Source organism: Vitis vinifera, chromosome 4 (genome assembly GCF_030704535.1).
Source record: "Vitis vinifera cultivar Pinot Noir 40024 chromosome 4, ASM3070453v1".
NCBI lineage: Eukaryota > Viridiplantae > Streptophyta > Magnoliopsida > Vitales > Vitaceae > Vitis > Vitis vinifera.
In genome coordinates this window covers 21,522,959-21,537,962 of record NC_081808.1, presented here as the reverse complement: position 1 = coordinate 21,537,962, position 15,004 = coordinate 21,522,959, and the positions used below count along the sequence as shown (strand labels likewise).

The 15,004-nt window shown below is 37.0% G+C and overlaps 3 protein-coding genes across 3 annotated transcripts; all 3 read right to left on the bottom strand.

Moving 5' to 3' along the window:
- Positions 1 to 2,402: 2,402 nt before the first annotated feature.
- Positions 2,403 to 7,405, bottom strand: LOC100264253 (thaumatin-like protein 1b). The gene is made up of 3 exons (XM_002265889.5): positions 3,832 to 7,405; positions 3,037 to 3,739; positions 2,403 to 2,917 (listed from the first exon to the last, which is right to left on the bottom strand). Exons 1-3 carry the CDS (start codon positions 3,884 to 3,886, stop codon positions 2,785 to 2,787), a joined length of 891 nt encoding a protein of 296 aa, XP_002265925.1. The 5' UTR covers positions 3,887 to 7,405; the 3' UTR covers positions 2,403 to 2,784.
- A 110-nt stretch (positions 7,406 to 7,515) lies between these two features.
- On the bottom strand, positions 7,516 to 8,618 carry LOC100259081 (glycine-rich protein 2). Its single transcript, XM_002266079.5, has one exon. It carries the CDS (start codon positions 8,403 to 8,405, stop codon positions 7,680 to 7,682), a length of 726 nt encoding a protein of 241 aa, XP_002266115.1. The 5' UTR covers positions 8,406 to 8,618; the 3' UTR covers positions 7,516 to 7,679.
- Positions 8,619 to 9,383: 765 nt separating this feature from the next.
- On the bottom strand, positions 9,384 to 12,124 carry LOC100241976 (ferredoxin--NADP reductase, leaf-type isozyme, chloroplastic). The gene is made up of 9 exons (XM_002265738.4): positions 11,815 to 12,124; positions 11,507 to 11,741; positions 11,229 to 11,362; positions 10,922 to 11,000; positions 10,676 to 10,767; positions 10,496 to 10,573; positions 10,127 to 10,189; positions 9,791 to 10,025; positions 9,384 to 9,710 (listed from the first exon to the last, which is right to left on the bottom strand). The coding sequence occupies exons 1-9, from the start codon at positions 11,917 to 11,919 to the stop codon at positions 9,643 to 9,645; spliced, it is 1,089 nt and encodes a 362-aa protein (XP_002265774.1). The 5' UTR covers positions 11,920 to 12,124; the 3' UTR covers positions 9,384 to 9,642.
- Positions 12,125 to 15,004: the final 2,880 nt, after the last annotated feature.

The following is a 15,004-nucleotide window of genomic DNA, read 5'->3' as shown; positions in this document are numbered from 1 at the left end:
TAGCCCCTTCCCCTACCTTTGTGCTTTTTTTCTATCGACTCGAAATGTTAGTCAAATGACTCAGAATGAATGGAATTTATTAATTTACATGCATGCATGCATGCATGCAAATTCAGATGACAGAAAAATAAAAAATTAAAAACCTCATTCAAAATACTACATATATTTGAAAAACCCAGTTCAAATTTGGTATATTCTTAGCTAGTCTGCATGATTGTAATAAGACTGGAGTAGTGAGTACTGTAACTACCATTGTTCTCCAAGTAAGAATGATGATAACCCTTTGTAAGGCCTATCAAAGTTCCCCACTAAAATTTCTGACAACCTATCGATAAGAAGACTAGTTAGTAGATGCTTTTTCATGGTTTTCATTCCTTTTTGAATATGATACTCCCTCAACATCTTTATGCGTTCATTGATGCCTCACATGGCGTGTAAAGACCCATGTAGATAAGATTTCTAACTTTTCCTTTTGATCATAAGCATCATCCCACTTTTCCATTTTCCTCTCTGCACATCTCCCCCTCCTTTTATTAAAGATTTGCGTCATCCCACTATACTGGTTTTGATAGGAAAAACATTCTTTCTCAAAAGGTCCTTGCAGACATCCTTTCTCCCTTAAATCTTTTTCCCCCTTATATATGTTAACTTGGTGTTTCTTTCTTTCTTTCTTCTTTTCCTTTTTTTGAGGGAAAAGGGCTGTATTATATGAATGAAGAGAAATTAATTCAAAAAGGTAGGAGAAATCGTGCGTGCATGTAACATAAACAATAAGAAAGGAAGGTCAAAGAACAGAAAATGGAGAGCTAGGTGGAAGCAAACATGGCTGAGGTTTTGCCTTGTCATCGAGGTATACATGGTGTGTGTTGAAAAAGTGCCTTTTGTGGTTCTTGTTTTCACATGTCTTGATTTCAGGAAGCTCGTTAATGCAGCAACACAATTGTCTGATTATGCATTGTTTAAACCCAATCTTTTGTTCCATTATGAGATTGAGATTCCTGGGTTGGTTTTAATACGAAGAAATCAATTCTTACAATGATCCAGACGCAAACCACTCACATGATTTTAACGAGTAACTAATCATAACCATCCAACAGAACCGAACATGGGATGAGCTTACGAAATTAGTGGTGCCCACGTAGAGCTATCTAGCTACTAATGTAAAAGATAGGGCATGCAGTGGGTTCTATAATTGTCTAAAGATGCCCATTTATGTATAAGCAGTGAGGCATGGAAAAAGGCAATAGGCAGAGGGTGATGGATGGCTTATGTTGGCTTGTCTTCGTATCCTTCTTTAGGGTCTCCAACCAGTACTAGACCAAAATCACAGCTTTAATTTGTGGTTGCAGTAATGGGGAGGAACACGTATAGAAAGGATTGTACAAGGCAAGTCCATTGGAGGGTTGGAAGGGACTGAGAGTTTTGCTTGAAGTTCACATACACAAGGTCGTTTGATAGTAATTCTAAGAAACCCTTTCAATATTTCTAATATTGTAAAAATACTTTCTAGAATCACTTTCAAATACACTCGTAATCTCAAGAAAGGGGGAAAATGGAAAAGAGAAAAAGGAAATACATTAATGAGGATGGGAACTGGTCCTACTGCAGCTAATTAGAAGGAGGCAGTGAAGGAATTAAACATGGGAGGGTGTTAGAACATCTGTAATGCTTTGCCTTATCCGCATGGTTGTAGTGCTTCTTACTTTGTTTTTTTATATTCCCCCACATATTGTACAAAAGCCCTTTTTATCTACTCAAAATTCTTTCTTTTAAGGGAACTTGACTTGGATATCACCCCTCTCCCCCAACTGCATGCTTCTACATGCAAGTTTTTTGCTTTCTATAATTCTATTGTACGCAAGAGTTTGAAAATTGCTTATCATGTTTACAGTAATGCCCTTCTCCTCACCAAAATGGAAGTTGCTCCTAACGTCCTGATTATACAAGGAAAAAGCTAGGGGAATCACCATTTGAATGATGTGTTGGACTCTTAATTTGCGTCCATTGAACTGAACTGGGAAAAGGTGACCAACAAACCAATCCTATAAATGAAGTATTTCTCTTATCTGATAATACACTAGTAAAGTTAAAAAGAGGTGAGGTAAGCTGGTCGGGATCACCATCCCAAGATAAACTGAGGTCACAAGCTCCATGCTTTAACACACACCACACCCCCAAGCAAATGAGAAGGTGTTTTGCTTATTGGAACCATTTTATACAAACTTTTTTAATTTGCCAACTTGTCCTTTGATGCATGCTTCATGCCAACCATTAAGATTATTGGAGGTTCTCTTATCTCTTGTATCCCAAAAAAAAAAAAAAAGACTGTGACGGCAAAACCCATGCGCAACACAATTTAATAAAAGACTACTATCCAAAAGCCGACATGATATAATAAGAAATAAGCAAAGAATTGAAAGCCTGGCATTTATAGGCAAGTGGTTCTACGTATATTACATTCTCCAGCTACTCAAATATTTCAATATTGGAAATTGAAAATTGCTAGCCTAAATAATAGGAAAATGGAAGTTAAGTAATGGCCGGCGTTATCTGCCACCACCGCCATCACATCAAGGTATCAATTCTTGCTTTCAGGCTGAGTAGAAAGCCACCGGCAATGACAAAAAAGCGTTTGACTTGGTGCAATATTGTCCTCTAATCCTCTGTCTTTTCTGTAATTGGGTATTTGAAAGCATTGTGATATAATCTGAATTGGAATTGGCTGCTGACCAAGCCCAGTCCCCCACCCACGAAGGGGGTGTAGAAGTTTGTGTTTGTATCCAGCTACCGCCATTGCCAAATTGCGGCTACGGTGGCGACAGCGACGGCAATGATGGAGTTGAATGACGTGAAACGATTGGCAGCAGCCGCTGAGACTTCCATCGCCTGAGGATACTGCCCTCCCGCCGATTTCTGACTGCACCATAATCCGATTATAAACTGATTAATATTAGGTATTTCTTATAAAAAAAAAAAAAAGGGAAAAATGTATGGCGGTCGAATAGGGGTGGGCGGGGGATGGAATCACAAATCAACCTGGTGGCAGGAGAAGGGCAGAAAGTGATGGTGTAATCGGCAGATGCACAGGTGAAGGTGCTGCTACCATCATCGTAGGCGTAGCTGTAAGCACGGGGGCAGGCGCTTTTGAAGTACTCAGAATATGCACTGGGCTTACACGTGTCTGGAGTCGCGTACGCCCCGCTGCAGCAGTACTGCGCATCCCCAAACGCCTCACACGCGCTTTTGCATGCCACGCTCTCACTCCCCTCACCGCCTTCGATGCTGCTCACTTTGAGCTCCGACGGACAAGCCGCGTTTAGGTCAGCGACGCAACCGGTGATAGTACAGTTACCCCCGGTGCCACCCTGAGGTGCCACCAACATGGGGAGGTTATAGCCGTCCACCAGGCTGACATCATAGAAGTCGAGGCCATTGGCGCCGTTCAGGGTGAACTCTGCTAAGGTGGCGGGTGGGGCGGCACCGCCACCAGAGCATTCCAATGTACCGGAGCCGCAGTCGCCGGTGATACAAGTGAACTTACCAGCAGAGTCGGCGCTACAGAGTGTTCTACCCCACAACCGACCTGACCAGGCAGTAGGGAGGGATAGGGAATTGGACTCATCAGGTTGGAGAGCAAAACCAGTGGTGGGGAGCTGTGCTGTTCCAGCGTTTGATAAGATACCCGGCCACACTGGGTAGCTGCACTTGTTAACTATCGTAAATGTCGCTGAAAATGCACCTGAACAATGGACAAGTTGTAAAGAAATGTGGGAGATAAGAACGGAGAAAAACAGCCATAAACAGAGTGATAGTTGTTAGTTTAGCATCTACCTGAAAAGAGAAATAGGAGCTGGAGAAGCAGGATTGGAATTTGAGGTGGAGCCATTGAAGTGGAAGAAGAAGAAGAGTTTGTGAAGGTAATGGCGAAAGATGATGTTCGTCTTCTTCTTCTCCTCCGAATCTTGGATAGGAAGAGAAATGGGGTACATAATTTATTTATAGACACGGATGGATGTGAGGCGGTTTTGGACAAAATCGCTCACCCGACTCAGGTAAAAATCGGCAACCAGTTAAATTTGTTTTTATTGGCGGTAGCTGAGTAGCCCGTCACACCATAATTTGTAATTTATATGCAAATTGCAAAACAGTTCATGGTACTTGGACGTTGGACCTTTGGAAGGATGCAGGGGGGATGGCATGGGCAGGGGTTTTCAGTTTCAGGTCCAAGTCCAACCTTCCCATTTTCCACCTCAACAGCCCAATCTCCCATGGGACAGTCAACATGGCCTTTCAATTTGGGATCGGGTTGAGCACATGCAATCAAGGATAAGGGAGCACAGGAGAAAAAACAAAAAAACAAGGGATTTTGAATCTTGACATTCCGCAAGAGCTTCAACCATGCCCATATTTTGTTTATAAAAAAGAAGTTTTATGTCCCTTGGAAGAGTAGAGGAGGCTCTTTACGATAAGAGGAGCTTTTTCCCCAAAAATATGATTGCATCAGCTGTATGCATGATACCTTCTCTCTGACACTTGAACATTGGAGACGAGGACGATAGGGCAGCTCCCATTAAAAAAATATTAAGTTTTCCACCGTTAAACAAGAAACAGCTGCCCTGGCAATTCTCTCCTTCCCAATGGATGGGTCCAGGTTCTTCCACCATCTCATTGCAATTCTAAACCAACCTGATTAGGAGAATTTACTGACTACCATGTAAACAGCAGATCAAAACTCAATACAAGTATTTATGGTTGTTTCCAACTCAAGTAGGTCTTCACCTATCATAAATACAATCTAACTTGGGCAAACTGGAGTGACAACCACAATCTGTCTACTCCGTGCCTGCATTCTGATGGAAGTAAGCATTACAACAAAAGATAACTTCCTCAAGGTCATTTTAAGGGGATGTGACGAGCTACTTTGGAAAGATATCTCCAAATACAATTAAAGTCTTCACTCAACCACAACCACTTGAGCAAAACGCCAGTGCGAGTCACACATGACACTACTACTGGATTAGCAAAGTTAGACAATGTAATCCACAGAAGATAGCAATCAAAATCCAGGGGCCATCTTTGATAGGCAATTCAAACCAAAAACTCGAATTCTCACATCCACAAGCATATAGCAACCACACCTGATTACATTCCTTGCAGAACGCTAGATAAAATTAGATATTTCTGGGGCTTACTTATATAGATGGATAGACATTCAACAATGTTCCCAGAAGGAATAGAGGCACAAACTCATTAGCTGCAGCCTTAACTCAGGCAAAACAAGTGGATGTGGCTTCTCGTTAGAGCTCTACTTGAACCCTTCTCATTGGAGCTACTTTAACCCTCAATCCTCCAATAGTAATATAAAGGCCAAAAGGATTTCAAAATGTCCAAATGGGTTACTCCTTTAAGGCAAGTGGGCTTCCAAAGGGTCCGTGAGGGGGGAGCTCTAAAGGCAAAATAACATCTCTAGATCTTAGTGAAACAGCCAACAAGACTAGCACCATTGCCACAAGATGTCCATACCCTCAACCATGACAATCCTCAGTATGCCAAACACAACACCCACCAACAAAACCCAAAAACAATCGACACAATACCATACTCCTCAACAGAACCCAAAACATTCACACCCACAATCAAAGTATCGCCCACTGCAGACAAACTCAATGTCCTTGATCCCTCCACCACCATACTAGCCATCATCCTCCAAGAATTGATTTTCACCACCAAGCTCTACCCGGAACTGAATTTCTAAAAGCAATGCCTTGTACATTTGTGTATCAGATCTTTATAAGAAGCAAGGTTGGTAACCAACCTACCCTCACCTAACCCAAGACTATAACCCCCTGTGTAGTTTAATGCCTCAAGTCTGGCTCAACCTGGTAAAATTCAGGCTGCCACTGAAATCTGAAGCCCAACCTATAGTTTAAGAGAGTGTACCAGAGATGAGTGTTGGACAACTCCAATATTGTGACCCACTTATATGAACTGATGCAAATCTTATGAACCATAGTGATGCACTGATGCACACTCTTAACTTAATCCATTTTGTTTAATCTTACAATTCCAACATAATTCCCCCATATCATCCTTCCTCAATCAAAAGATCCTAACTCTTAACACACTTGCCTGTGGCCGGAAACCCTTGACAGGGGCCTTGTAACACGAGAAATGAATGACCCCATTCCAGCCAAAGCACAGGTGATGGCAAAGAATAGATATATGTTGTTGTACAGGTGACATAACACTAAGCTACCACCCCTTTGATCAAATAAAAATGCAATTCGAGGTCAGTCTAATCAAAGTTCACAGAAGCAGAGTAAATTCTAAAATTTTTCATATTGGCAGCAACTCCAGGGTGTGCACTATTCTGTGAATATGACACAAGATTATAGTTGGCATGAGCAAATATTTAAATGTTCTACAGAACCAGTCAAGTTTTTATAAAAACAAATTAAAGTAGAAAGAGCTTCCAGTAGGTTCTTTCATGAGTACTCATTTGTTGTTAAACAAAAGAAAAGGCAAGAAAGATCTATAAATTAGGGCAAAATTTGCTATCAAAATAAGAATGAATGTTTTGAGCACAGACTAGCTGCCCCTATTGGAGATTATGTGACTACTGATTCAACAGAAGCCACAATCCTGGACTCCATGTGATTAAATTCGTGTTTTTTTGGTTGATGGTGGACATCCCAAAGCTTTACCTCCCAAATAGGTCATGGATATCTAGAGTAGGGATGGTACAATCGATCAAGAGAAAATTGATTGTTCTAGGCGTCATTCTGAAACCAATTTGGGATTTTGAAAAATTTTACAATGCATTACTAGATTCTGATCAAAACTCCAAAAAAATCCATCTCAATGAACCAATACTCACCTAGAATCAACACAAGATATGCCCAGATGAGTAATGCACCACTACATCTCACCTCATGCAGCAAAAACTGATAGCAGAAATAAGATGTACTAAAAACAAACAGCATAGTCCATCTTCATGATGGAGGCTTAATAAACCATGATTTGGATATTAAGGCTTGCATACAACAGCACAAAAAAAAAAAAAAGACTCCACATTTAAACCAATTACCCTTGCAGGGGGGGGGGGCTCAGCTCAGAAGAGAAAATAGTCAAAAGGTCATAATTTGAAACCCAACTAATAATTTTACAATTTCTCCAGAGAAGGGCAGAACTAAATCAATTTGAGAAAAATCATCTCTGATACAGGTGTCTAAAAGGACAAATTTAAACATAAAGAGAAGAAGGGAAGTTTTCCAGTTAAAAGGGTTTAAGAACAGGTACATCTTAGCAATGGACACGCTTACAGTGTGAACAAGTTATAGGACCCTACTTTCTTCCAACCAATAGAATAAAATACAGTAAAGCAACATTAAGACATCATCAACTATACTGGAAAAAAAATTTTCTTGACCAAAATTTGTCATTTTCAAAAGTCACCCAATAAATAGAGCAATATTAAAACCCCAATTCAGTATGGAACCACCATATATACGCATATGAAGCAAGAAAATTCTTTCATAACTCCGGATCATAACTTGGAATGGACACACCAAAACATCACTCTTTGCCAAAAGATCCTATGTATAAACCCCAAAACAAAAAATTAAACTGAAGATGCTGGAAAAAAGAGAATGTATACTATTACTCCTCTTTTCCCTTCATCACGATGGGTTAGGGTTAGGGCATTCTCTAGCAAAATGCCCTTCCTGTCCACAGTTGTAGCATCCACCGCCACCGCCACCAAACCTTCCACCGCCTCCACCTCCGCCACCACCGAACCTACCAGCGCTGCCGCTTTCCAGAGTGCAATCCCTAGCCAGGTGCCCATAATCACCACAGTTATAACAACCGCCACCGCCACCGCCTCCGCCGCTTGGACGGGAACAGTCCCTAGCCAAATGTCCTGGCTGACCACAGGTATAACAACCTCCGCCTCCGCCTCCTCCACCACTACCGCCGCCGCCGCCGCCATTATTTCTTCGGACGCAATCCCTAGCCAAATGCCCGGTCCCGCCACAATTATAACAAGCGGCACCGCCACCACCATTGCCGCCCCTATCACCAGTTCTCCATCCGCTTCCATACCCGCCCCCAGAGCGGCCACCCCTTCCACCGCCGCCACCACCACCCCCGTAGTTGTCTCTCTTGCTTCCCTGAACGGAAGATCCGTCAGGTCCGGTGACATCTACGGCCTTGGTCCTACCATCTTCCCCGAGGACGATCTGGAACTCAACGGTCTCGCCTTCTCCGAGGCTGCGAAAACCGTCGGACTTGATGGACGATTGGTGCACAAAGAGATCTTCACCGCCCTCGTTGGGAGTGATAAAGCCGAACCCTTTCTGATCGCTAAACCACCTAACCACCCCGGTTGACCTCTCCTGCGCCATGGCTGTATCAGAGGAAGAGGTATCGTTTCCGTCCCCCAATACCTACACCTCCACTATATATAGACTCCGAGGGAAACCAGGATCCAAACCCTAGTTCTACTCCGCCTTTTTCATTCCCTATTATTGTTATTATTATTAGAACACTATCACTATGGTGTATGATAAGAGAATTAATTTATTTATAAAAACCAATTTTTCATTAAAGGGTTCATAAAAAATTGAAAAATTATGATTATATTTCTTTCAATGAGGTGATATAAAAAATAATAAAATAATAATAAAATAAATTAAATAATACATTCTTTTCATTTCTTATAAATTATTTATTCATTTGTTCATTTAAATTTTTACTTTATAAGTTGCTTTTGTTTATTACTTTAAAAAATTATTATATTTAGTATTAAAAAATTGGGAAAAATTAGAAAAAAAAATAGAAGGAAAGCACATGGTAAATAAAATATCTTTAAGTATATTATCCATAAAAAAAATTATGAGAAATAAATTTAAATGGTTAATAAATACACCATCTTAAACTTTATTTATTTATTTCTTTTGTAAGATATTTTATCATAATTTAAATACATCTTATTTAAACAATATATTTTTATTTCTATGAGGTATTATGTATAATGCTTAAATTTTCAAATGTGCGGTATTTATTAAAATAGTATAAATGAATCATTTTCAAATTTCTATTATCAAACCAACCCAACCATGAGAGGGCAGGGACATAGGTCGGCATAATCGGAATCGACTTTTATACTACTTGTAATAACCTTTCTATTTTGGGCTTAATAAGTCTTCATAACGCTTTCATATAGATATTATCCTTCTTAGAAGTAATATCCTTTCGGGACTTTCAAAATATATCTACATGATTAAAAGAAATTTATACATGTAAACCAATCCTGAATCAAGAAAGTGTGTACTCACTAATTCAAATCAATGATAAGAAATGATGTTGAAAGTTAGAAGAAATGAGGGCGAAATTTGCTTCCATATACTTACTTTATGATCAATGATGCATGATCATGATCCATGATCCATGATCCATGCCTCAAAAATAGAACTTTTTTCTTTGTAGATGCCTTAGAGGTACAGCTGCTTTTTATAAGAATAGGAATTCCAAAGCAGGTTGTCTATCTACAGAGTGCAGCTGAGGGATGGCTGCTTCAAAGGGAAAACAAAAGAAAAAAAACAAAAGGAAGATGAAGATATTTGTACAAGTAAACTAGCATTAATAGACTTCAACATTCCATTGCTCTGCCCTTTTCAACTGCCTCTTGTACTCGATCCAATCGATGCCTGAAAACCAGGAAACATAAGGTTGGAGTCATTATACATCCAAATTCAGAATCAAATCTCAATCGAGTTTATTTTCTTACCATCTCTAGCAGCCAGTGACACCATTATGTCATCAATTCCCTTCTCCATGCCCTTGAGCCCACACATATAGACATAGGTGTTGTCTTTCTTCAGTAATTCCCAGAGTTCTTCTGCATACTCAGCCATTCGGGTCTGAATGTACATCTTCTCTCCTTTGGCATTTGATTGCTCTCTGCTCACTGCAAAGTCCAACCTGAAGTTCTCAGGCTTCTTCTCCTTCATTTTCTCGAATTCCTGTTCCATCCAACACCAACAAATTCCTATGTTACTTCCATTGGGTTTGGCGCTCAAATATCGTATTCAAGTGAGAAAAACAATATGTTGCACCAGCTCACCTCCTTATAGAGTAGTGAGCTGCTTGTGGGAACACCCAAGAAGAGCCAGGCCAAACCATTGAACTGCAAGACATGTCAAAAGGTTAAAATCACACTGGACTATCTACATATATAACCAGTCTACTACTCTGTCCCTCAAATGACATCCAACAAAAAGTTAATCCATTGTTGTTGATTGGATACTGTTATTCTTCTTATTCTTGCATGATCCACAGTAGGATATGCCAGAAGTTATGACAGTTTTCATGGCCCCAACTGCCTTTTGTCATAGCATTAGGATTGTTGTTTTACCATGTTCAGGATTAGATTGGACATTTTCTTCATTTTCCGGTGCATGCCCATGTAGCAGACATATCAAAGTTGCCCTACCTTGTAGTCTTCATGCTTCTCAAAGAACATTTTCCACAAGAATGAGCGGAAAGGAGCAATTCCAGTTCCAGTTGCAAGCTGCAATGAAGAAATCATGTTGTAACAATACATACGACTAATACATTTTGGAAAACCATTACAACCATAGCATTAGGACAAATGCTGGAGAATGAATAATACCATTATGATTGTGGCATTTGGATCCTTTGGCATAAGCATTTCTTTCCCCACAGGCCCTGTAATCTTCACTTCGGCCCCAGGCTTCAAGTCACCTGAAATGGAAGAGATTTAGAGCTCAAAAGTACATTAACAGAAGCATCTCTTAGACTAATGTCTTCACCGAGAGATTGATTTCCCATACAACTGTTTGAAATCAGAAGGTGGGCTGGATTCCTATGCAATTAAGAAAATTTTGAGCAGACTTACACAAGAAATTTGAGCAGACTCCCTTAACTAGTTCCCCATTCTCATTGGTGTAGACAAGCCGTTTCACACAAAGAGAAACCTATATGCAGACAATTAGATCAAACAACCAAAACAACTAAAAACAAAAGAAAATCAATATTAATCATGGGGATAGCTTAGCTTATCAGATGAGGCTACAAATATGGTCAGTTAAACATGCTAGCAAGATATAAATCATACAGACTTGAGAAAACCCCATTCAATTATATACTATGCTGCAATCCTATAACTATGGAAAGTGCAAATCATTTGGAAGTAAAAGGCTTACAGTTTTGGAGTCTCCAAAGTCACCAAGGGCACTGCTTGCAATTGAGTACAATCTCAGCTTGTGAGGCTTCCCATTCTTGTCAACACCATCTGCAATTACCCCAATGGATTGCCCTTCTCTGTAGGGAACTTCTCCTGAGCAACCCAATTGACCAATCAAATTCAGCTCAAAAGAAATCAGGAGCGATCAGCTAAAAAACTCAAAAGTTCCACATAAAATTAAAGATGGTTCTGTTGAATTTCCAATATATATACATGGAGCATGTAAAAGGTCGTTACCCTCGGTGCTGAAGACCATGTGCCATGTTTCTCCAGGAGCATCATCCCCGGTGATCTTAGTGTTGAGAAGACATCTGCCAATGTAAGGATTCTTAGGCTTAAACTTGTTAACAATCACTCCTTCCTCATTTTTCTTGGAAATCTTCTCGACCTTGGCAGGAGCCTCAGTGGTGACCTGGGCTCTGATAGAAACCACTCTCCCACCGGCAGAGATATCTCTGTAAAACAAAGGAACCTGCACAAACAAAATAATAACTTGCCCAAATATTTGATGTGGAATCCAATCATGTGAGTAGACATTTATATACCTTCTTAAGGCTGATTCTTTCTGGTGAGATGATGGAGGTTCTGGCTGAAAGAGAGGTAGTCTTAGAGGAGGGAAGAGAGACTGCAGCAGTGACTGCAGTAGCCATTGTTGTGAGGCTGAATAAGGAATGGGATGAGGAGAAGAAAGAAGTTTTGGGGAGAAAAGAGGGGGGTGACTAAAGAGGGGGGTGTTGGTGAAGAAGAAAAAGAAAGGGGTGAGATCTTTTTTGGTTGAGTAATGGATTATAAATTGGGTGGAGGAGATTGTAAGGCCAATGCAGTGGCAGATGTGAGGATAAGTCTATTGTGTAATGTATGATTCTCACCTCTCAGGCCCCCTCCATGGTTTTGGACTGCCTCTATACACAGCCCTATATTGATTTTTTATTCCCAAAAAAAAAAAAAAATCTTACTTAGACCCAACTTTTTTTTTTTTTTTTCCCTTTTACTTTTCATGAAAGAGTTCTCAAATTATCAAATTGTTAAAATAAATATTTAAATTTACTATTTGATGAAAAAGGAATAATAACATTTTTAAAAAGTAATAATGAATTATAACATTTTAAAATTTTACATAAATTTTAATTTAATTTAAAATGAATATTAAATTATAAGAAATAAATCAAAAGTTAACAAATAATAATTTCTTAAATAAATAATATAATAATAAGGTGGATAATAAAGTATTTTTTTAAAGGAATAATAATATTTTAATGGATGATAAAAATACAAATCATGTATTTTTCGGAGAAGGAATAATAGTATTTTAATAGAAATTATAAAATATTAATATTAATTAGGGTTGGAACTTAGGTTGGTTGATTGGATAAATAGTTAACCCGATTCTCACTCGAATTTAGAAATCGTTAACTCAAGTTCAACCCAATTTAACCTTTAACATGAGTTATTCAATCCAAGTCCAATCTAACCTCATTTATTTAAGTTTGGATAGTGTTTGGGTTTGATTCAAATTGATCGAGTTAGATTTAGGTTGGTTGAAATGATCATGTGGCATAATTCAAAATCTATCTATAATATTTATAAAAAAAAATCTAAATATTTATATGAAAATTTAAATACTAAATAATACAAAATTTCAAGATAGCAATATATATGTAAAAATTTAGATATTTTTCTAAAAAATGAAAAAGTATATGGTAGAATATAATATAGTATTTTCTCTTAAAAATCTAGAAAAAAAAATGAATATTATTATATAAATATATTATGAATATTATAAAAATATTAAATTGGATTTGAGTTAGGCTTTAGTTTATCAAAACTATTACTTGAGTCTAACTCAAATTGAGCTTAAATTGAAAAAACCAACTCAAACTCATCTCAAATATTAAAAATGATTATTTGAACTTGTTTAAAGATCAGGTTGGATCAGACCAACCCGTCAAACTTACACCCCTATTAATAATATTTCAATAAAACTATAAATTGTATTTTTTATTAAAATAAATAATACTATTTGAAAAATAATAATGGTTAATAATATTTTATTTAAAATGAATTGCAAAGACAACTACAATTCATTTTTTTTAATGTGTAAACAAATCAAAATTCTCATTACACATTCACATTTACTTTCTAATAATTAAAAATGTATTTTGAACTACTTAAGTTTAGTAAATTATGGTATTAATTGACTCCATTTTAAGTTTCAAATTATTTTTAAATATTACTAGCATTCTAACATATCAAGCTTCACTTGATTTGAAATCCTAATGAAATATTTTGAGAAAATATAATTGTTTGAAGAGAAGAATTAGTAGTCATTCTAAACTAGATTTGTTTTAGAAAATTCTAATATTAATTGGTTCAAATTTTTTAATTCAAATTATTTTTAAAAAAAACTATCATGCTCATTAATGAATTTATTGCATTAAGTTTCGGGTTAGTTACCTAGTAAAAAAATTTAGAAAAATATAGTTGTATAGAAAATTACTTGGAATTGTCTAACCTACTCATTCTAAACCAATATTGTTTTAGAAGATTCTACTATTAATTGATTCAATTTTTTTAGTTCAAATTATTTTTTAAAAATTATTAGACCTCGTTAACAAATCTAATACATTAGATTTTGCTTGATTTAGGGTATACTTACCTAATGTGAAAATTTAGAAAAACATAAATATATCGAGAAGATAACTTGGAATTGTCTAAAATAATCATTCTAAATAAGTTTCGATTTTGAAAATTCTAACATTAAGCTTAAGTACATCTTGGGCTATTTTCTAAAAGCCTAAATACATCTTGGGATTAGGTAACTTAATTTAACCTAATAGATTTTAATTAATTAACTAATCATATTTGACTCAAATTAAATTATTAATTCAATAAAAAAAATCATTCAAAATCTTACGTTTTTACCAAAATGTCTTTATACACACTAATAAATAAATAAATTATTTATCCCTCAAATGTTGTGCCACCCAGGAATGTGAGCTTAAGTAGGAACCACTATAACTTATAGGAAAACATTAGTTCCCTCAAAATCTAATTTTGAAGTTGACTCAACATATTACCATAGAAAGTCAACTACATTTCAATATTTCATGATATTAAATTGAGATATAAAGTTTCAGTTTGTGACTTACCATTCATTACATGTAGACTCAAAATTATCTCTACAATCCTTAAGTCTCGTGTTATTTTATTATGTGATCAATTAACACACTTTAACTCACTAAGTACACATATCAAATTTCACTAAAGAAATTACAATGATGTTACAAATTTTTGTGATCACATTGTCTCAAATCCATAAGACATCATTGTTTCTTTATTAAAAATACGTGTTACCAATTACTTTAATTAATAAATATTCAAACCATAAGGAATACATATATGACCACCTTGGGGTCTCATCTATAAGTCAAATTCACTAAAAACCTTAATAATAACTTAATATTCTCTCAATGTTGAGAGTTCATATAACATAGTAGTTTGATGAAATTATGATTACTCGATAGCCAATGTTATGATTTACTATAAGTCTTGTCTAATATATAACCATTCATATTGGTGCATTTATTATAGGAAACTCATCTTGATGACCAAGATAAATTATTCCTCTAATTAGAAGGTGATACACTATTGTATCAGAAAGTTTGCCTAAATTTATGAATTGATTGTGAACTATTCATCAACTTACAAAAAACCTATAACTTAAATCTTTCATAT